This window comes from Pollicipes pollicipes, unplaced genomic scaffold, assembly GCF_011947565.3.
Source record: "Pollicipes pollicipes isolate AB1234 unplaced genomic scaffold, Ppol_2.1 Scaffold_6686;HRSCAF=7923_pilon_pilon_pilon, whole genome shotgun sequence".
Lineage (NCBI taxonomy): Eukaryota > Metazoa > Arthropoda > Thecostraca > Pollicipedomorpha > Pollicipedidae > Pollicipes > Pollicipes pollicipes.
The window spans coordinates 42061479-42084807 of NW_023596921.1; the positions used below are offsets into that span (position 1 = coordinate 42061479).

A 23329-nucleotide genomic window follows, 5' to 3' on the forward strand; every position below is an offset into this window, starting at 1 on the left:
GAAGCTTAGTCATGTAGAACTGGGCCCAGAATGATGCGTCTAGGGTTGTCATGGGACGTTGTTTAAATAAGAAGTGATATCGGACGCGGACCTTTTTTTCACGTCCCTTGGTCCCAAGTGTTCCAGTTTTCTGCTCTTCCCTGCTTACAATCATTTAACTCATGCATTTGTTGGCTTGCATGATGCAAACCGTAAAACACCTTGCACGCATACCTGACGCGCGCCAGCAATACTGATGCTACATACGTGGGGTGGACAGCAGGTGGCTGTTCAGTGCTCTACTTTCCTAGCCTCTGACTACGCGAGTGCATGGCCACCACCAATGCAAAATGCATCTTTTGAAGCGAGCTCGCCATGTCTTCTAATCATTCAGCCTCGCACTTAAGTGCCCCCTCCCCCTCCTGCTAAGCCTGACCTGACCGGTCAACGCTCTTCCATTACCGCGATCTCATATGTCTGGGGCGAGGACCGATTTGTTCGTTTTGAACAGACTTATCGCCCCCACAATATTACCGCATGCACCCGTCACCCCACGAGCTGCGCGTGCGCGAACTGCGCCAACCATTGGAGCCAGATCCGAGCAGAAATAGCAGAGTGGTGTTGTGCGCCTGCGCGATGTGACGCATGATGGGGAGGGGGGACATGGGAGGGAGGGGGCGCGCCGGACAGACTAACCCCGGACGTGCTGGGGGGCGGGCGGAGAAGCGCGGACATCGCGCCGCGAGGGGAGCAGCATCTGTGCTCCAGCTGTGAGTTGGGTAGGGGAAGCGGTGCTCGCTTGACGCACCGCGTGGAGGCCTTGCTGGCTGGCGGTGCCGAGTTCTGGCTTGCGGTCGGACCCGTCGCGGCCGACCCCTTCGTGGGCTGTCCCGTCTGAGCACTCCGTCTCATTTCGGGATAACCACGGCCCGCTGGGCGCTGCGCTATTGACGTGGCCCAACGGCTTCCATGCAGCTGCTGGGAAGTTTGCAGGTGAGCGGCGATTCCATGATTGGTGGTGCAGGTGAGCGGCGATTCCAGTTCCCCGTCCTATGAACCCGCGTTTGACCTTGAAGGGTGACCTTCAGATGTGGGGATTTTTGGCGGACGCTAGCTCTTTTTGTGGTGAATGTTTTGATTTTGGTAAGTTAAAGATCTTGCTGGTAATTTTGGGGTGATATCAAGTTACCGTCATTTGAGCCCGCGTTTGACCTTGAAGGGTGACCTTGAGAGGTCAGGACTTTTTGACGGACGCTAGTTCTTTCTGAGGTGAATGTTCCGATCTTTGTAAAATACAAATCGGCCGGTAATTTTTGGGTGATATGGAGTTCCCCGTTCTTTGAACCCTCGTTTGGCCTTGAGGGCTGACCTTCAGAATTAGGGATTTTTTGACGGACGCTAGCTCTTTCTGTGGTAAATGTTTTGATTTTTGTAAGTTAAAGATCGGCTGGTATTTTTTGGGTGATATGTGGTACCCCGTCATTTGAGCCAGCGTTTAACCTTGAAGGGTGACCTTCAGAGGTAAGGATTTTTTGACGGGCATTAGCTCTTTCTGTGGTGAATGTTTTGATCTTTGAAAAGCAAAAATCGGCCGGTAATTTTTGGGTGATATGGAGTTCCCCGCACTTTGAGCCCGCGTTTGACCTTAAAGGGTGACCTTGAGAGGTCAGGACTTTTTGGCGGACGCTAGCTTTTTCTGTGACGAATGTTCTGTTGTTTGTTAGTTAAAAATCGGCCGGTAATTTTTGGGTGATATGGAGTTCCCCGTCCTTTGAGCCCGTGTTTGACTTTGAAGGATGACCTTGAGATGTCAGGACGTTTTGACGGACGCTAGTTCTTTCTGTGGTGAATGCGCCGATCTCTGTTAGTTAGAAATCGGCCGGTAGTTTTTGGGTGATATGGAGTTCCCTGTTTTTGAGCCTGCGTTTGACCTTAAAGGGTTAACTTGAGAGGTCAGGACTTTTTGACACACGCTAGCTCTTTCTGTGGCGAATGTTGCGATCTTCGTAAAATAAAAATCGGCCGGTAATTTTTGGGTGATATGGACTTCTCTGTCTTTTGAGCCCGCGTTTGACCTTGAAGGGGAAACTTGAAAGGTCAGGACTTTTTGACGGGAGCTAGCTCTTTCTGTGGTGAATGTTTTGATCGTTGAAAGTTAAAGATCGGCCGGTAACTTTTGGCTGCTATGGAGTTCCCCGTCATTTGAGCCAGCGTTTGACCTTGAAGAGCGACGTTGAGAGTTCAAGACTTTTTGACGGACGCTAGTTCTTCGTGAGGTGAATGTTCTGATGTTTGCTAGTTAAAAATCGGCCGGTGATTTTTGGGTGATATCGAGTTACCCGTCCTTTGACTCAGCTTTTGACCTGGAAGGTCATACGATATTGCAAAATAAGGGTTATTTTTGGTGCTTTCATGCCACAATTGGCCAAGAAACCATTTTTCAGGGAAATCGAAACTCGTCGCTGTAAAAATCGCTGAATAAATCGCTACCTTCACGGACATCTTCAGAAGACGTTCACAGTTCCTTTAGTTTCCCAAATTGCAAAAGTATGGTCTCTTTTTGTTTATACTAAAAATAAAAAAGGAAGCGGTCAAGGCTGTAACCTTCATGGAACTGCAAACAATGGATACACAGAACCAAGGCAGACAGCAGTGATAAACTTAACTTTCATCAAAACCTTTCACCTGCGTTGTAGGGCGGGCAAGCGGAGGGCTGTCGACCACATATGGACGGCGTAACAAATAATAGCGTTTCTAGTCATAAAAACTGTCAATAACAGCGCAGTGAATAGCATCTAAATGACAATGAAAACCACCACACTCTCTCCGTCGGTAGCAGCCTGCAACCTCGGGGATGTCATTTATCTGGGGCGTTACAGGCTGCTACCTCAATGGGCGAAGCTTAGTTATGGAGAAATGGGCCCAGAATGATGCGTCTAGGGTTGCCATGGGGACGTTGATCAAATAAGAGGTGATATCGAACTCGGACAATTTTTTCCACATCCCTGCTCCCAAGTGTTCCATTTTTCTGCTCTCCCCTGGTTGCTATCGTTTCACTCATGGATTTGTTGGCTTGCACGATGCAAACCGTAAAACACCTTGCACGCATACCTGACGCGCGCTAGCAAGACTGATGTCAGATGCATGTGGAGACAGCAGCTGGCTGTTCAATACACTACGTTCATAGCCTCCGACTACGCGAGTACACGGCCAGCACCAATGCAAACTGCATCTTTTGAAGCAAGCTCGCAATGTCTTCTAAGCATTCAGCCTCGCGCTCAAGTGCCCCCTCCCCCTTCCGCTAAGCCTGACCTGACCGGTTGACGCTCTTACATTACCGCGATCTCAGATATGTCCGTGGCGAGGACCGGTTTGCTCGTTTTGAACAGACTTATCGCCCCCACAATATCACCGCATGCACCCGTCACCCCACGAGCTGCGCGTGCGCGAACTGCGCCAACCATTCGAGCCAGATCCGAGCAGAAATAGCAGAGTGGTGTTGTGCGCCTGCGCGATGTGACGCTTGATGGGAAGGACATGGGAGGGAGGGGGCGCGCCGGACAGACTAACCCCGGACGCGCTGGGGGGCGGGTGGCGAGGCGCGGACATCGCGCCGCGAGGGGAGCAGCATCTGTGCTCCAGCTGTGAGTTGGATAGGGGAAGGTTGCACGCTTGACGCGCCGCGTGGAGGCCTTGCTGGCTGGCGGTGCCGAGTTCTGGCTTGCGGTCAGACACGTCGCGGCGGACCCTTTCCTGGCCTGTCCCGGCTGAACACTCTGTCTCATTCCGGGATAACCACGGCCCGCTGGGCGCTGCGCTATCGACGTCTGGCCGAACGGCTTACATGCAACTGCTGGGAAGTTTGCAGGTGAGCGGCGATTCCATGATTGGTGGTGCAGGTGAGCGGCGATTTCAGTTCCCCGTCCTTTGAACCCGCGTTTGACGTTGAAGGGTGACCTTCAGAGGTAGGGATTTTTGGCGGACGCTAGCTCTTTTTGTGGTGAATGTTTTGACCTCGGTAAGTTAAAGATCTCGCAGGTAATTTTTGGGTGATATGGAGCTCCCCGTCATTTGAGCCCGCGTTTGACCTTGAAGGGTGACCTTGAGAGGTCAGGACTTTTTGATGAACGTTAGTTCTTTCTGTGGTTAATGTTCCAATCTTTGTAAAATAAAAATCGGCCGGTAATTTTTGGGTGATATGGAGTTCTCTGTCTTTTGAGCCCGCGTTTGACCTTGAGGGGCAACCTTGAGAGGTCAGGACTTTTTGACGGACGCTAGCTCTTTCTGTGGTGAATGTTTTGATCGCTGAATGGTAAAAATTGACCGGTAATTTTTGGGTGATATGGAGTTTCCCGTTCTTTGAGCCCTCGTTTGACCTTGAAGGGTGACCTTCAGAAGAAGGGACTTTTTGACGGACGGACGGACGGCTCTTTCTGTGGTGAATGTTTTGATCTTTGTAAGTTAAAGATCAGCTGGTAGTTTTTGGGTGATATAGGGTTCCCCGTCCTTTGAGCCCGCGTTTGGCCTTGAAGGGTGGCCTTGAGAGGTCAGGACTTTTTGACGGACACTAGGTTTTTTTGTGACGAATGTTCTGATGTTTGTTAGTTAAAAATCGGCCGGTAACTTTTGGGTGATATGGAGTTCCCCGTCCTTTGAGCCCGTGTTTGGCTTTGAAGGGTGACCTTGAGAGGTCAGGAATTTTTGACGGACGCTAGTTCTTTCTGTGGTGAGTGCACCGATCTTTGTTAGTTAGAAATCGGCCGGTAATTTTTGGGTGATATGGAGTTCCCTGTTTTTGAGGCCACCTTTGACCTTGAAGGGTAAACTTGAAAGGTCAGGACTTTTTGATGCACGCTAGCTCTTTCGGTGGCGAATGTTCCGATCTTCGTAAATAAAAATCGGCCGGTAATTTTTGGGTGATATGGACTTCTCTGTCCTTTGAGCCCGCGTTTGACCTTGAAGGGTAAACTTGAGAGGTCAGGACTTTTTGACGGAAGCTAGCTCTTTCTGTGGTGAATGTTTTGATCTTTGAAAGTTAAAGATCGGCCGGTAACTTTTGGGTGATATGGAGTTTCCCGTCATTTGAGCCCGCGTTTGACCTTGGAGAGTGACCTTGAGAGTTTGGACGCTAGTTCTTTGTGTGGTGAATGTTCTGATGTTTGTTAATTAAAAATCGGCCGGTGATTTTTGGGTGATATCGAGTTACCCGTCCTTTGACTCAGCTTTTGACCTGAAAGGTCACAAGATGTTGCAAAATAAGGATTATTTGTTTGGTGTTCTCATGCCACAATTGACCAATAAGCCATTTTTTCAGCGAAATCGGAACTCATCGCTGTAAAAATCGCTGAATAAATCGCTACCTTCACGGACATCTTCAGAAGACGTTCACCGTTCCTTTAGTTTCCCAAATGGCAAAAGTATGGTCTCTTTTTGTTTATACCAAAATTTAAAAAAAGAAGCGGTCAAGGCTTCAACCTTCATGGAACTGCAAACAATGGGTACACAGAACCAAGGCAGACAGCAGTGACAAACTTAACTTTCATCAAAACCTTTCACCTGCGTTGTAGGGCAGGCAAGTGGAGGGCTGTCGACCGCATATGGATGGCGCAATAGATGATAACGTTTCTAGCCATAAAAATTGTCAATAACAGCGCAATGAATAGCATCTAAATGGCAATGAATACCACCACACTCTCTCCGTCGGTAGCAGCCTGCAACCTCGGGGATAAGTCATTTATCTGGGGCGTTACAGGCTGCTACCTCAATGGGCGAAGCTTAGTTATGGAGAAATGGGCCCAGAATGATGCGTCTAGGGTTGCCATGGGGACGTTGATCAAATAAGAGGTGATATCGGACGCAGACGATTTTTTCCACATCCCCTGCTCCCAAGTGTTCCATTTTTCTGCTCTCCCCTGGTTGCTATCATTTCACTCATGGATTTGTTGGCTTGCACGATGCAAACCATAAAACACCTTGCACGCATACCTGACGCGCGCTAGCAAGACTGATGTCAGATGCATGTGGAGACAGCATCTGCTGGCTGTTCAATGCTCTACGTTCATAGCCTCCGACTACGCGAGTACACGGCCACCACCAATGCAAACTGCATCTTTTGTATCAAGCTCGCAAGGTCTTCTAAGCATTCAGCTTCGCACTCAAGTGCCCCCTTCCCCTCCCGCCAAGCCTAATCTGACCGGTTGACGCTCTGCCATTACCGCGATCTCAGATATGTCCGTGGCGAGGACCGGTTTGTTCGTTTCGAGCAGACTTATCGCCCCCACAATATTACGGAATGCACCCGTCACCTCACGAACCGCGCGTCAGCGAGCTGCGCGGACCATTCGGGCCAGATCCGAGCAGAAATAGCAGTCGTGTAGTGCGCCTGCGCGATGTGACGCGTGATGAGAGGGGCGCGGGAGGGAGGGAGCGCACCGGACAGACTAAACGGGACGCGCTGGAGTGCGGGTGGCGAGAAGCGAACGTCGCGCCGCGAGGGGACCGGCATCTGTGCTCCAGCTGTGAGTTGGGTAGGAGAAGCGGTGCTCGATTGACGCGCCGCGTGGAGGCCTTGCTGGCTGGCGGTGCCGAGTTCCGGCTTGCGATCAGACCCTTCGCAGCGGACCCGTTCGTGGCCTGTCCCGGCTGAGCACTGATTCATTCCGGGGTGTTCACGACCTGCTGATCGCTGCGTTTTCGACGTCTGGCCGAACGGCTTCCATGCAGCTGCTGAGAAGTTCGTGGGTAAGCGGCAAATTTTGTGATTTGATGAGTGGGTGCGAATTTGGTGGGTTGACGTCTGCGCGGGGCCTCGCGACTCGGTGCTGGGGTGGATGGCCTACGAATGATATTTTACTGCTAAATTATACTATGTGCGGCCTCTCTATGCATTACTGCGCTCGATCACATAATGTGCCGGTCCGAGAACCTTAGGGCTTGACATAGATATGTCGAGGTGGTGATTGTCGCGTTTTTCTTTGTTCCAAACGAGACAGTGAACAGGGGCGTGAGAACTAGGGTACAGAGGGGTGCCCCCAGACCTGAAAATTCAACATTAGCGCTGTGGGCATTGGTTGGAGATATCAACGAAAGTGGTCTTTTAATATCAGCCTCCTAATTTGGGGGGATTTCCATTGCTTCTGCCAATGGCGCAATGAAAGGTGCGCCCCCCCCCCCCCGCCCCTCCCGACACGTAGGTACCTTTCGCGCAAAAATGTTCAGTCCGGTGACACCTGAGGGAGCGCTCTTTGGTCGTCTTGATTTGCATCGTTGAGTAGAAGCTTAAGACAAAGGCAGCGGATCTGCGACGTCGCGGGAGAGACGCGGGCCGACAAGTGAGGCGGACATTCGCACGGAACCGCGACATTCGACGTGACGAAAGCACAGCGCATTTCGCCCGCACTTGTGCATCGTAATCAGGTGGCCTTTTACTTTGTCGGCGGGGGGAAGCAGACTAGATGTGGCTGTCTGTGAAGAAGACAGCCACATCTACGTGGTAGACCGCGTTGTATGTGGGGAGGGGCTCCTTAGCGGATGGATCCCCTTCCTAGATTTCCGCCTGCCTCTTTCTTCCCGCCAATGACCCGTGGCATCGCCCCTGTCTATTGGATTCGCTAGAAATGGAGTTTTGCTTCGCCCCCACACCAAACCTGTGAAACATATTGGTGGTGGAGGGAGGCGAGCAACCGAAGCAGTTGGGTAAGGCAATGTTTCATGTCCGTAATGAAGCCCACGATGGATGCCTCAGTCCGATGTGCCATCGACATTACGTGTAAAGCTCGTTTATCGAGTGGAGGGCATGTATTTGTCGCAAGCATCGCCTATTTAAGCGACAGTGCTCAGGATTTGACAGCTGCTTTTAAGACTTGAATCCCAACATTCATGGTGGAAAAATTCGTGTAACAGAAGTTTGTCAAGACCAAAAGTTTGTATCGGAAAAACTCGTCTGTGTACATTGGTAAAGTTGTATGGCAGACGTTCGTCCATGGAAAAGTTGATGTAGGACAAGGATGGTCTAGGGCGAAAGCGCATATTTGTGCTTGATTCCAATCTAGCGGCATCCATTATGATCCCAGAGTACTTGGAATCCCCGGGTGCGTTCCCACTCGCAGTGCACCCCGACTCGGGACGAGTTACGCTACTATTTCCAGGCGGCCCGTGTGAAGTGTAACCGAATTTGCATCTCTAAGTTCTGCCGTCGGCATTCTCTGTAATCGATTTAGCTAATGTCATCAACTAAAAGGAATCCGTTATGGAACCGTTCGTATGTTTTATAGTTAAAGTTAGCCTCACTGTCATAAAAATACTACCATTTTTTTTTTATTTTTCCGTATCCTGGTAACGTATAACAGACTAAAGATATTCGTGTCTTTTTAAACCTCGCTGATCCTAAAACACGTAACGCACCTTTGAAGAAAAAGAACGATGTGCGTAACCGCTTAAGTGATTAAGTGATTGTGATTTGTCTTGGACGCGTTCGTGCTACAGGCATCATATTAAAGGTGTATTTGCAGCACACCAAGAATGTTCTTCGTACGTGACGCCACGTAGAATCCCTCCCTGACGTGTTTGTAGCGTAACACGCTTTCTTTTATATTTTCGTGACTTTCGTGACAATAACTGCGTTTGGGAGACACTAGCTAGCATTTAGGTTTGCGCGTACTACGCGTACTTCTAACTGTTATATTGGGTCGCGTATAACACACCTTGTCATCATCCGTGGATAGTCCTGGACCCGTAAATTGGCTTCTAGGTGGTAAAACCTACTGCTCCATTTCTGTCCCACTTCGATCAAGTGACGAATGGCTTTGAATCTGAGTTAACGGTAGTGCGCGGCGCTCAGGACGCTGGTGAGAAACTACCTGGAAGTCAGCACGGCGCCCTCGGCGTCTTTTTCCCCAGTAGATGTAGGAGGCGGGCGGGACTGAATGTTGGACAGTCTGGGTGACGTCTCAATGTGTACATCACTGCGTAATGGCGTTATAGAAGTGATGTGTGGCGTACAAGTAACAACTTTCGCTGTGCTGCCCCCGTGTGTGAGGGTGGGGAGGCGGGGCATAACATTCAAGGCCTTAAAGCCAGATCAGTATGAAGGACTTAAAAGGGTTTATATAGTTTATTGCACAGTTCAGTTTTATACACACGAAAAGCTAGCGGGCCTTGACACATTTACAACACATGGACCCATGGACAGCACATTTTGTTTGCACAAAATGCCATATCCGACCACATCACGAATAACATCAAACTGACAGCACATTAATAGCACATTTTATCCAGTGAACAACGCAAGAAACACCCCTTGACATTGATCTTGCTTTTCCCACGGATCGTCCTGTAACTTCACCACTCTTAGCACGCGCCCGGGTGGCCGGCTAGATACCCTTCGCTCGGGTGGGAAGTTAGATAGCTAGGTACCCTTCGCTCGGGTGGGAAGTTAGATAGCTAGGTACCCTTCGCGGGCGCGTGGAAAGGGTCGGCTGAACAGCTGACGAACGGCGTACCAAATTGCCACATCGAATAGCCACTGGTTCCAACCACGTGTCTCGCCATCCTTTTTCAAACAGAAGCTCATCTCGTCTTTCGTTGCAAGTATTGATGCACAGAAGGCGCACAGTTTTGTTTTGCTCCAGTGTCTGTCACCGTTTTAGTAATAGCCAGACAAATGTTTCCGAATTTTCCAAATGTAATGGACGCTTCATCGATGTATTCACGCCTGAAATGCTGCTGCGAAGTGGGATCCATGTCTGTTCTGGCACCACTTTATGCGGCGAAACCAATCTGAACACGTTTTGCAGCATAAGGGCATTCAGACTGCAATGTGGTCGTCCACGGGCAGGGGTGCCACTTTCCAAAACGTTTTGGGGGAGCTCAGCCGGCAAGGTTGAAGTAACAAGATTGGAATACCCCAAAGCCTAACTTCTCCCTGTTTTTCAGACACCTGGATTTTTGTCCCCGAGCTTTTAAAGACTATTATTGATTTTTAATTAATTCAGAAATCATTTTGCTGCGGAGGACGCAACACATAGCATTTTGCATTTGCATTTGTCCCATCACATTGCATTACACTTGCATTTACATGCCTATTGAAAGCCGGCGTGAAGCCGAAATTATGTGAAAGGACTAAGCAAGGGTTGTAATCCACAGCAAAATAGATTAGTCAAACGGTCTGGTATGATTGACAAACTGGGTCTAGCTTATCGTTCATCGAACGTGGTCCGATACGCAAATTGACGGTCCTTTTCAGATCGGCGTTGGCTGGCACCTGCTGACGAGAGGCTATGTACAATATTTTATGCACACTGACAGGAAGTACATACATTGCTGGGTATTGCTTGGGCATTGAACTTGTTTTGATCACTGGCTCAACGACCAGAGTGGCCTCACCGCTGGGAAGTGATGTTGCATGCAAGTTCATGCTGGGCTCGGTATTCATTCGCGCCATTTGTGACGCAGTCTGTCAGATTTTGTCAGTATCACTCCCTGTTCTGTGCATAAATTGTCGTAGCATTGTGCGTCCAGTCCGTGGCGCAAGCGAGGTCGCGCGCGAGTCCTCTGAGATATGTAGAAATGGTCGCAATAGCCCGTAGTTAATACCGCACAAGGTTCGGCCTGGGGTGTCACGGACTGATTCCTCTACTGACGAGCAACTCTCGTATAGCAGACCACATAAGACGTCGGCATTGATGCCTCACTCTTTCACTGCACAGCGCAGAAGATACCATCGGATACTATCCACAACGCCAGTGGATGTTGTTAATGCCATCCACAACACCCATGCGTTCTCCCCCACCAACGCTGGGGGCGGCCCTGACGGCCTTCAGCCGACTGCGGAAGGGGAGGGGGGGGGGGGGCATTTCCTGACCTCCTAACGGGAGGCCCTTATTGCTTCACTGTAAAACTCAGTAAGCGTGAAACAACTACGAACTGGCTTCCAAGGACGTTGATGTCCATGCACAAGTTGTTTTTTTTAATTGATTTTAAAAGTTCATTTAAACGTTCAAACGTTTGAATAAATTTTACGCAAACGTTTAAACGTTAAACGTGAATTTAAACGTTAAACTTTTGAACGCCAATTTTAAACGTTCAGTGGTCATGTTTTATTACAAGCGTGCGAAATTTTTACCGGTGCATGGTGCACAAACCGCAGCATGGTTGACCACCTGCCAACTCTTGACACCGAGATCCGCGCTGGCTCTGGAGAGGTTGAGACGTCGTGATTGGCGGGTCCTGTTCTGTGATTTCCATCGACAAGCCCTGAGAACGGAATCCGGCAAGCGGTGACACTAGCGGCAGCCAGTCAGCTCCATGGCCACTCGGGCAGGGGTTCATTTTTAAGTAAACTTAAGCAGGGTGGGGGGTTGCGACCGGTTCTGATGGCAGCAGGCGTGCTTGCGGCGGCGGTCACCTTGGGTTCGGTCCGCAGATGTTGGAGCCAGTTGACTACAAGTGGCCAGCTGATGGGAAAGGCAAGGTCCGAGCAGAAGGGGTGGTGTAAATGGCGGCGTGCGCTTACTGGCAGCTGGGGCGCCACCAGAGAAGGCCGATGGCGCGGTTGCAGCAGAGGCCTGCTTCTGCTTGCCCGCAAGCCGGCGCCGACCGCAGCTCGGCCGGTTCCGACCGCCACGGAGGCAGACGTTCGACTCATGCGCTCACGTGGGAATCCGTCACGCTCATCTCAATGTAGGGGTACTTAGGGTACGTGGGATTGGGCGCAAGATCAGTACATAAATGCTGCAATGAAAACAATGCTGACGCCCGGCGTAAATGAAAACAATGCTGACGCCCGGTGTAGATGAGCACACCGGACGGTATAGATACCACGGGATGTGCATCCATCCGCAGCACGATGTGGAATGGGGCGACATGGATCTCAGGCGTTATTCGACCACCGAGTGCGCTTAGCTCCCAGTGATAGCCGTGTGGTCCGGCTGTTGACCTTCCATTCCAGTCATTTCAGGCGTTACAAGAACGGGCGCCAAGAGCATTGGGCGAAAGGAACTTCGGGCAATAGGAGAATTGGCAATATTAGTTTGCATCAAAACATCAGCATTACTATAGATGCCGCACTCAGTCAGTGGCCCGCACTGGCTGGCACTCATAGCATACAGCTACGATTCTGCAGGCAGACAGCTACGATTCATCAGTACAGTGCTTCAGTTGAAGCAGGGTCGCATGCTTAACTCAAGCCCAAACCAAGTATTGTTAAACCATTAATAGCACATCGAATACACATGTGATTATCTAGGCCTGTAGCTGTGCTGTCCTTACTGCCGTCATCTTGCGAAAGCTTTCAAACTTCATCAGAGCGACCATAGTAGTGTCAACACTCTCGCCATAAGCTTAAAGTTTCTAGCTTTGTTCCTACCTAACGCATCCTTTTTTCATTTGACAGTCCGGTACACGACACTATGCTTTTAAAATTGTTAATGAAGCATTGTTTACAGCATTTTGCCCACGTACAGCCGATTCCTCTGCCAGATTCCTCACAGAACGTTTGCGAGACGGTCTTTCGTCTGAATCATCAGATGAGGATGAATTTTAAAAACCGGCATTTGACGCAGACACACAGGTCCTCCGAAACGGCTTGTCCGAGCACCTTGAAAATTTCAAAAATCGTTTCCGTGCAATGAGGTGAATCGTTGGTAGACAATATCGAGACTTGAACTGAGGTCAATCACCTTGAAAACGCAAAGGGAAAATTGTATATGCAAATGCAGACAACCATATCTCAGAGCCTACTGCACCGATCGCTGTAAAACCTTCACCATTGGACGCGCCATACCTGATTTCCTGTTGCAGGTCCAAGTTTGGTGACCGTAGGTCAGGTCAAAAATCGTCAAATTTTACGAAGTCCAAAATTATTGCCTGCAGACAACTCGTTCAGGAACTATTGCTCCGATCATCTCAAAACCTCCACTATTTGATGGGACGCGCCCAGCAAGCGCAATGCGTGTCATGAAGCCAATCGTCATTGTAGTTTGAAGTACCAAGGCGCGCGGGCATTTTTATCATCATGTTTTGCGGCCATGCACATTACTGCGATACCATTTATACATATTTTGTGCGCTTATGCAAGGGCACCGTCTTTTTTTTTTGGTGAGCAGACAAATTACACTGTACAAGAGGAATTGGCAGCTGTGATCGTCGAATTAAGCATTGGCGCGGCGGCGCACAACACGCACAGTGAAGCTTAAGGCTCTCGTTGACAAAAGCAGTGGCGTATTTTCCGTCAGTTTTGTCCCCGTTTGCCTCTTGGACTTGTACCTCCGCGACAAACTATACACAGAGTGCAGAAAGCATGTTTTCAAGATGGATTTTGAGGTTATTGATCCGTCACAGCAAGACACTGACCAAGCTGGTCCATTTCGACCACCGGTTCTGATGGCAGCAGGCGTGCTTGCGGCGGCGGTCACCTTGAGTTTGGTCCGCAGATGTTGGAGCCAGTTGACTACAAGTGGCCAGCTGATGGGAAAGGCAAGGTCCGAGCGGAAGGGGTGGTGTAAATGGCGGCGTGCGCTTACTGGCAGCTGGGGCGCCACCAGAGAAGGCCGATGGCGCGGTTGCAGCAGAGGCCTGCTTCTGCTTGCCCGCAAGCCGGCGCCGACCGCAGCTCGGCCGGTTCCGACCGCCACGGAGGCAGACGTTCGACTTATGCGCTCACGTGGGAATCCGTCACGCTCATCTCAATGTAGGGGTACTTAGGGTACGTGGGATTGGGCTCAAGATCATTACATAAATGCTGCAATGAAAACAATGCTGACGCCCGGTGTAGATGAGCACACCGGACGGTATAGATACCACGGGATGTGCATCCATCCGCAGCACGATGTGGAATGGGGCGACATGGATCTCAGGCGTTATTCGACCACCGAGTGCGCTTAGCTCCCAGTGATATCCGTGTAGTCCGGCTGTTAACCTTCCATTCCAGTCATTTCAGGCGTTACAAGAACGGGCGCCAAGAGCATTGGGCGAAAGGAACTTCGGGCAATAGGAGAATTGGCAATATTAGTTTGCATCAAAACATCAGCATTACTATAGATGCCGCACTCAGTCAGTGGCCCGCACTGGCTGGCACTCATAGCATACAGCTACGATTCTGCAGGCAGACAGCTACGATTCATCAGTACAGTGCTTCAACTGAAGCAGGGTCGCAAGCTTAACTCAAGCCCAAACCAAGTATCGTTAAACCATTAATAGCACATCGAATACACATGTGATTATCTAGGCCTGTAGCTGTGCTGTCCTTACTGCCGTCATCTTGCGAAAGCTTTCAAACTTCATCAGAGCGACCATAGTAGTGTCAACACGCTCGCCATTAGTTTAAAGTTTCTAGCTTTGTTCCTACCTAACGTGTCCTTTTTTCATTTGGCAGTCCGGTACACGACACTATGCTTTTTAAAACTGCTAGTGAAGCATTGTTTACAGCATTTTGCTCACGTGCAGCCGATTCCTCTGCCAGATTCCTCACAGAACGTTTGCGAGGCGGTCTTTCGTCTGAATCATCAGATGAGGATGAATTTTAAAAACCGGCATTTGACGCAGACACACAGGTCCTCCGAAACGGCTTGTCCGAGCACCTTGAAAATTTCAAAAATCGTTTCCGTGCAGTGAGGTGAATCGTTGGTAGACAATATCGAGACTTGAATAGAGGTCAATCACCTTGAAAACGCAAAGGGAAAATGTTATATGCAAATGCAGACAGCCATATCTCAGAGCCTACTGCACCGATCGCTGTAAAACCTTCACCATTGGACGCGCCATACCTGATTTCCTGTTGCAGGTCCAAGTTTGGTGACCGTAGGTCAGGTCAAAAATCGTCAAATTTTACGAAGTCCAAAATTATTGCCTGCAGACAACTCGTTCAGGAACTATTGCTCCGATCATCTCAAAACCTCCACTATTTGATGGGACGCGCCCAGCAAGCGCAATGCGTGTCATGAAGCCAATCGTCATTGTAGTTCGAAGTACCAAGGCGCTCGGGCATTTTTATCATCATTTTTTGCGGCCATGCACATTACTGCGATAACATTTATACATATTTTGTGCGCTTATGCAAGGGCACCGTCTTTTTTTTGGTGAGCAGACAAATTACACTGTACAAGAGGAATTGGCAGCTGTGATCGTCGAATTAAGCATTGGCGCGGCGGCGCACAACACGCACAGTGAAGCTTAAGGCTCTCGTTGACAAAAGCAGTGGCGTATTTTCCGTCAGTTTTGTCCCCGTTTGCCTCTTGGACTTGTACCTCCGCGACAAACTATACACAGAGCGCAGAAAGCATGTTCCCAAGATGGATTTTGAGGTTATTGATCTGTCACAGCAAGACACTGACCAAGCTGGTCCATTTCGACCCAGGCCTAGCTCGATTAGGCGGACTTCTGGACGTTTTGGAACCAGCAACCAACAAAAGACTGTTCAGGTGCGAAGTCACGAGGAAACGGTATTCGCAAACCACACGCAAAGGGGCTGTTCCACCTTTATATGGGGGTTTCAACTGAAGTAGCCATCTTGAGGACCTTTTGATGCAGTTCACGGCCATGCCCTTTTTAAGACCCAAAGCCCTCTGGTTCCTGAGTTACACGCCCTCAAAAGGGGGAAAAGGTTTATTTGGAGACTATTTCAAAGTCATCTTGGCAGTGGCGTCGTCATAGAAACATCATACGATCGTCCAGGCTGCTTTCTGCTTATGGTCAAAACAGCATGGCCGCTGATACATTCGCAAAAACAATGATGCAGCACATATGATACAATCCGCGGAGGGTGATTGGCTGTTAGTAAGGTTTCGCTGCGGAATGTGTGTCACGAACATAAACGTGAGCACTTCCGAATTATGCGGCGCTCGTCGTGAACGGGGCATGTTTCTTTGTTTCCAGCACATAGGGCAATGCTTTAAAAAGGGCACCACTGTCTGCAAAAAAGTGGGGCACCGAAAGGAAACAGCACTCTGCCGGATATTATTAAAAGGAAGACGCGACGGCAAGTCTGTCTGTTTTCACCTGCTAGTGTCTTTTTTCTTATTGTACTGAAGTAGTTTTTACAGAGAGATCGGTTGGCGCATTGTGTACGGGAGCTAAGAAACTTGGGCGGATTTATGGGTTAGCAAGGCATTATAAAATTTCAGGAATATTTTAATAACTCTATATGTATATTTTAATAAGTATCTAATACATATTGTGACAAATTTAAATCTTGAGGAAAACAAATGGTTTCCTACAAGTAAAACCATTTGGGTTGCATTACCATGAACTCCCGTTGATACCATGTTTTGGATGAACCTCACGTTGAAATGCGGTGTTATAACCGAAAACCCGTGCAGAACTTGTGAGATAATCTGCAATTGGATAATCAAGCAGCCTGTGCAAGTGTGGGGCCACACTTATTTGACATTAGAATGTGGATCAGGCGCTTGAAATTGGGGTGATCACTGGTGGTGCGTGCCAATGGCTTGTATTGATCTTGATGTGATGGGGAGTGTGCGTGCGAGGTTTGTACTCCTGAGAGAGAACATTGTTTCGCTATTCTTTAAGTCTAAAGGTTCCCAGTAAAACGTGATATATCGGTATCTGCCTACATCTTTATGTTTACGTTTGAACATGACAAAGCAGTGATGCCAGCAAACCGAAAAAACACCAGCACGTCCTATGCTGCAGGTGTGTACAAGGACAATTTTCTACTTTGTTATGATCTTGCCAACATTTTGAACCTATTCATTCGTTACAGCATGTAATTAGTCCAATGCACGCCATTATATTAGCAATTCATTTGGGCAGTACGGGCATGTCTGCGCAGCTCATTAAGGCACATGCTTGTTATATGCTCGCACGATGCGGCTTTGGAAAATTGTCTTTCCTTTAAGAATTCTGAAAATGTAGTGCTGTGTTATTATGGATGTACATACTACTGTCTTAACAAATGTTACATGCCGACAAGCATTGACTGTGAGTCATTAATGTCACAGTCACTGCCGCTTGTGTGAAATACAGGGTGCTGGAAAAGTTGGAAAAGTATTCGCGTTGGTTTCTTGGATAGCACTTAACGATATTGTTTTCATGAGCCTTGTGTGCGCTGGCAGCTTCGCCACTTCCCTGCATTTCGCACATCTAACCATAACTACACACACTTGTCATGTCTCCAGTCGTGTGCAAGCTCAGCAGGTTTGCAGTGCCATTTCACTACATGTAATATTTTTTGTTATGCATGTGTTATTGCCTGTGTGAACAATATTTTTGAGCGGAGCAGCCTGATGGCTACAGCATGCCGCATGGCTGAGTAAGCAGAAGACATGTTTGCATCTTTGTCATCTATGTTTTGTGGATTCCCAAAACAGGCCGAGCAAGCGATGTCACTTATTGGTTGTGTGCTCTGCTGAAAGCGATTTGTATCTTGTGCAGTGTGTTTTTGGCCGGTCATATTGCAGATGCGGAGTCAATACAAGAACGCGCGCTTGACCCATCTGCACATGATAGAATTCATTACGAAAGCAGCAGGCATTGCAGTACAAAAACCGTATCATTGTTCATTATGCCACGCCACAGTACAGCACTGAGTTAGTGGCACAATGCCACTGCTGGCCCGTGGCATTACACAATGTACCACATGGGTTGACTACACTATGTAAAGCGTTTGAGATCACAGTTAATAATTTATTATTGAATGGTAGCAGGTGATTTAACACTGCCAAAGGACTACCACCAGCCAGAATGCCATTGCACCAGAAAAATTACACCAGGGTTAGCTAGTGATTATATGAACAATCCTGAGGAAGAAAAACATTTTTGGTAACTAAACCTTGCCATCTTTACCATAGCAAAAGCAGAACTTTGGCAATCAATTCTTGAAAATGTCACAAATTGTTTTATTATTTTTTGCATGTGACTGCATTTCAAGTTACAAAGTGATAAAGAAAATAACTACTGTGCACATCAAAATATATCAATAGTCGTTACTAGAGCACTGCAGGCAAGCGTAGGTCGACAATACAATATTGACATCCTCAGCAGACCTTGCAGGTTTCGGTAAGAGGTTCATGACACTATATGAAAGTTTTCACAACATATCGTACTTTAATATTACCAATCTGCCATAAAAGCTGGCGATCGCTACGCTGCGTTTGTCTGACAGTCCGCCAAAGCTTTTCCTACGACCAGTACCAAGACAAAAAAATCCACAAGTAAGCCATTCACTAATCCGCCATCAGACACAGCACCCACGACGAGAATGGCTGGCTGACATCAGCTTCCGTGCGTTTCGAGGTATTCTTTGCGTCGACTTTGTGAACGGTAAGAGGCGCGTCGTTTACCGTTCGCCATGTTCTTCGCTTATGTTCAGAGTTCACTGAACAGCAGTTTCTTCGTTACGAACAAGATGCATACTTATCCAGCTGTGACAGTATGGTAGCGGTTCTCGCTTGCTTCCAACTAGTCAGCATTCTTCATGCTTAAGAGGCATGTTGGGTAGTAAGTTCTTGGCACACCCCATTTCTCATCAACACTGTAATTGGCGCAAAATGGTCACAGCTCTTGTCGCGCCATACAACTTGAAGTATCATCTTACTGGTTTCAGCAGATTGCCACGACGATGATTCTAGCTGGCTGTAGTGCTGCCAACTTCCCCAACATTTTCTGCCAGAATTTTTGCTAAAAATTTCGATTTTTCGTCACAACTAATAAACGACCACACTGAGCTGTCGCTGACAGACAGCTCCCCAGGCGCTTCTCTGTTAACACCTGAGCTGACGCCTAATGTTGGTTTTGCACCTGCTCAGTAAGGCAGTGTTGACAAGTACCTGCTTATAGCTACTCGTGTTAGGGAATAATTGTTTGTAGATGTGAGTAGCATAGGTTGCTTTAAGATGATGGTGAAGAGATGCGCTCATTAGTGATGTCGATGGATACTGGCACAGCCATGATCGACTGGCCCGTTGCTTAAAGGTGGTGTTTACAGACACTTGCCGAGAGATAGTGTTGGAAGGCAGCCGCCCCGAGATAGTGTTGACAACAGCTGCCCAGAAATAGTGTTGACAGACAGCTGCCCAGAGATATGGTTTAGAGACAGCTGCCCAAAACTAGTGTTTATAGACAACTGCCTGTATATGCCAAGATGCATATGCCAACTGTCCGTATATGCTGTTTAAATAAGCTATTTATGGACAGGTGCCCAGAGATGTTTTTCACACACAGCTGTCCCAAGATGCTGTTGACAGTCAATGCCCAGCGAAATGTTATCAGCCACCTGCCCGGTGACAGTGGTGACATATAGCTGCCCAGGGATGGTGGTGACATACAGCCGCATATGCACAGTGATGACATACCGCTGTCTAGGGACGGTGATGACATGCAGCTGCCCAGACATGGTATTGACAGATGACCCATAGGTGGTGGCGAGCGACAGATGCTCAGATGCGGTAGCGACCGACGGATGTCCGGAGACGGTTGTGACGGATAGATACTGGTTGCTGATGGTGCCCTGAGTTTTTTCTCAACGTCGTCAACCTGGTGACTCGTGCTGATCGGAAAGCCTGGGCCACCTTACTGGCGACGGTGACGAGACTGCGTTCTATGCCGCGCGGTGCGCGAAACAGGGCTCTCCCAGCTGACCTCTCTTCTTTGACCCGCAGGTGATGGTGCCCTTCAGGACCAAAGCGTCCTCGAGGACCCTGTTATACTCTGCGGCTGCCATCTCACTTGTGGGTGGGCTATTATTCATCTATGGGAAAGGCATTGATTCGCCCATGATGCCGATAGCAGGTTGGTTTTTCACTTTCACGAATCGCGTTCGTGGCACTTGGCGGCATTTAGCCTTGAGCAATCCATAGCAGATGTACCTTGTTTTAAGCTGAGTTCTTTTCACGCACATTATGTCATCAGCTTGGTGTGTTTGAATGTCACTCTTTGCTCCTCATTGAATCGTTCTGAATGCTCATAAAGTGTCCTGTTGTCTTCGAGGTCGTACTGCACAGCTGTTTGCAGCTTTTTCAGAACTAAAAAGCAAACGCAAAGTCAAGCATTGTTTTTTCTTCAAAAATGGTGGCGCGGTAAATAGGTACCTTGGTCAGCTTCTGAGTTTTGAGGAGTTTCTATCTGTAAGTTTTCAGTGCAATTGCAAGGAGCATAACGCATGCATGAGGCAGTGCTGATGGCGTATTTGCCTGCGGTGTGAATATTGTGTGGGGAAGGGAGACAGGAATTGATAAGGGGAAAAACGAAGTTTTATGGGAGGAGACATGAAAGGAATGAACTGATATTGTGCCTGACAGAAATCTAGTGGTATCATTCATTGGCCCGGAGAAAGGTCGATGGATTTCTGGTCAACTAACTTGATGAAAAGTGGGTTAGGGCGAGGCGGGTTATTATTTCAGCTACAAGCCTCCACTCAAACAATTATTTTGTAGTTGTTACACACACACACACACACACACACACGCACGCACGCACGCACGCACGCACGCACATGTATTTATATGCAATCCGACAGTTTGACATCATTATAATCCAACCATCAATCCATCAATTCCATCAGGGCCGTCTCATTTTGAAATATACATAAAGCACTACTTCAACAGATCATGCACGTAAAAAGGATCGCCAGATAATTTCACGAGAAAGTATTGTTTATCTTCGGGCCCACCATCAATTTCTTCTTTTCCTGTTTTTTTCCCCTCACAGGATGTTTACACCGCTGGCAAATGCACCGTTGATAAAGCAATCGCATAAACACATGCACGTGAGCGACTTGATCGGTTCACCGTGAAGGAGCAAACCGGTAGTAGTGTAGCGTTGTAGTTATCATGTAATGGTGTGAAATGGTTTCGTTATCAGTGTTCAGAGGGATTTCATGATGTTGAAGGTCCGTATTTTGCTCCGATTTTCTAAGAACTGACTTTAAGCTGTGCCACATCCTAACATGCGCGCAGTGTTTTTATGCGTAACATGTTAGGGCTGGTCGCGTGGGAGGTTGTTGAATTTTCGCTGATCAGAGTGTTCTTGGGAATGGTTTCGATGAAACAAACATTGGAAATTCTTTCTGTTCTGAATTATATGGCACGAGCGAAGACTATTTACTGTAACACACATTCGTTGCACAACGTACATTAACTGCGACTTATGTTCTGTGTAAGACCCTGATGTGCTTTCTTTAATTCGGCAGTGCAACTTAATGTCCACTCTGACAGCAGGGGATTCCGATGTTGTCCAAGTCGTGTCAAATCAGGAAGAACGCCATATGACTATGAAACTTGCCTGTGATGCTACCAAGTCTCTGCGGCCTGACGAAGAACTTGAATATCTCATCCAACATTCCAAGTTTCTAGATCACATAATCGTCAACGAAGATCACAAACTACTCTACTGTTACATTCCGAAGGTAAGATGGTTGTGATCTAGAGATTGTCTGTACTTGTGCGTATGTTTTAAAAGTGGGTTTCCCGTGGAGGGCTTCTGGGCTCATTACGAAGTGTTATCTTTCCGAGGTAAACGAAGCATACTGGCATATGCCGACTTCTTACGTAGCATTTGGAATCCCATGTTGTTACAGGTGGCACGAGATACCTTCACTATACTCAGTTGGCACAGAAATAATGATTCCACTGCCCGTTTGATTTCTTGAGCCGCTCCAAAACATTAAAAGCTCTCGCTGAAGCACTCATTAATCCGGAGGACCGCCGCACCTCAAATCAGCCACGGATCGTGATGTCAAGAGATGAGGATCCCCAAAACAACATTTCCACGTCAGCTTTAGAGAACAGCCTTGTAATTACGATTTCGAAAACCAGGTTTTCAACCGAAACAGCTTGCGAACAAGCAAAGATTGCCACTTTTGCCTAATACTTGGTCGGCTTTAGTGCGATGTGCTGAATTGTCGCCGCATTAAACGCACTGTTCCACATTTCAAAATATAGAGGTAAGCAGCGGGTATGTTGGAAAAAAACGTTGGTAAATATTAGTCAGCCTTGCAGTGCAAAATATCGCTCTAAACAGCCAAATTACGCCGTTTAGTATGCATCCTTCTTATTGCCATCTTTTGATGATGTCGGGGAGCGTTTTTATGACGTCAAAGTTGCAGCCAGACTGGCCGTTTTAGAGTTGCCACTCCAGCGAACAGCGCGACTCACTTGTAGTACTACTACGGGCTGCCAGGCGGTGTGGTGGTGGTGTATGCATGTAAATTCATTGTACTGGCATTATACATATATATATATATATATATATATATATATATATATATATATATATATATGTGTGTGGGTGTGGGTGTGGGTGTGGGTGTGGGTGTGGGTGTGTGTGGGTGTGGGTGTGGGTGTGGGTGTGGGTGTGGGTGTGGGTGTGGTGTGGGTGTGGGTGTGGGTGTGGGTGTGGGTGTGGGTGTGGGTGTGTGTGTGTGGTGTGCGTGCGTGCGTGCGTGCGTGTGCGTGCGTGCGTGCGTGCGTGCGTGCGTGCGTGCGTGCGTGCGTGCGTGCGTGCGTGCGTGCGTGTTTGAGTGTGTTGGCTTTTGCTCTCAGAGTTTTTGCACATTCGTCCGTGATGACACGTTAAAGACATAAAGACCGACAAAGAGTCACCAGGGCCCATCGAGGTTGGTCTACCCCAGGTTTCGCACCCAACCTTGACATTAATCTTTACATCTGGCCTGCCTGAATTTAGCTAGAAATGAGATCCTTAGACCGATAGAGCTTTCAAGTCAAGTTTCACCTGGTTTTCATTTCCTAACAAGCCTATCAATTTAAGATCGTCTGCAAACTTAAGCATGTTGCATTTTAATTCTACCTCAATGCTATTCACAAAAATGCTGACGGGCAAAGGGACCAACACCGACACCTGTGGAATGCCACTCTCTACTAGCTCTCACTGATATTTAGCATCATTTAGCAATAATCTTTGCTTACCGTCTTGTAGCCAAGCCCCTAACCAGCCAATAATTTTTGCCCTCGATACCACTCAATGTAACTGTTATAAGAGACGTTGGTGTGGCAGCTTATCAAAGACCTGACTAAAATATAGATAAACAGCATATACTATTGCTTTTATCTACCCGACTAGAAACATGCTCCATGGACTCCAGAAGATTTGTCAAACAGGACATATCAGAGAGGAAACCATGCTGACTAGTATTTGGCAACTGATGCCTATCTAAGTGTAACTGAATGCTAGCTTTAATGAATTCCTCTAATGTTTTTTTTTCTTTCTAGATTTTAGTGAGGTAAGACTGACAGGCCTGTAGTTGCAGACGCTCTTAAATATAGACACTCTTGCTCCCCTTCTTAAATATTGGTACTGCATTGGCATTGCGCCAGTCCTCGGGTGCTTCTGAGAAACTGAATGACCTAGTTAAATATGAGCATAAGAGCATAAGCTAAGC

The 23329-nt window shown here is 48.0% G+C and overlaps 1 protein-coding gene across 5 annotated transcripts in view; it reads left to right on the forward strand.

The window, feature by feature from the left end:
• Positions 1–727: 727 nt before the first annotated feature.
• The window catches only part of LOC119107556 (carbohydrate sulfotransferase 11), a 27162-nt gene continuing 4560 nt past the window's right edge, over positions 728–23329 (forward strand). The window contains exons 1-3 of one of the 5 annotated variants that reach the window (XM_037231038.1): positions 764–972; positions 19593–19722; positions 21147–21337. In XM_037231038.1, coding sequence (XP_037086933.1) covers positions 949–972; positions 19593–19722; positions 21147–21337 — 345 coding nt within the window. In that variant the 5' untranslated portion in view covers positions 764–948. The other 4 variants (XM_037231042.1, XM_037231040.1, XM_037231041.1 and 1 more) reach the window with 4 other exon arrangements.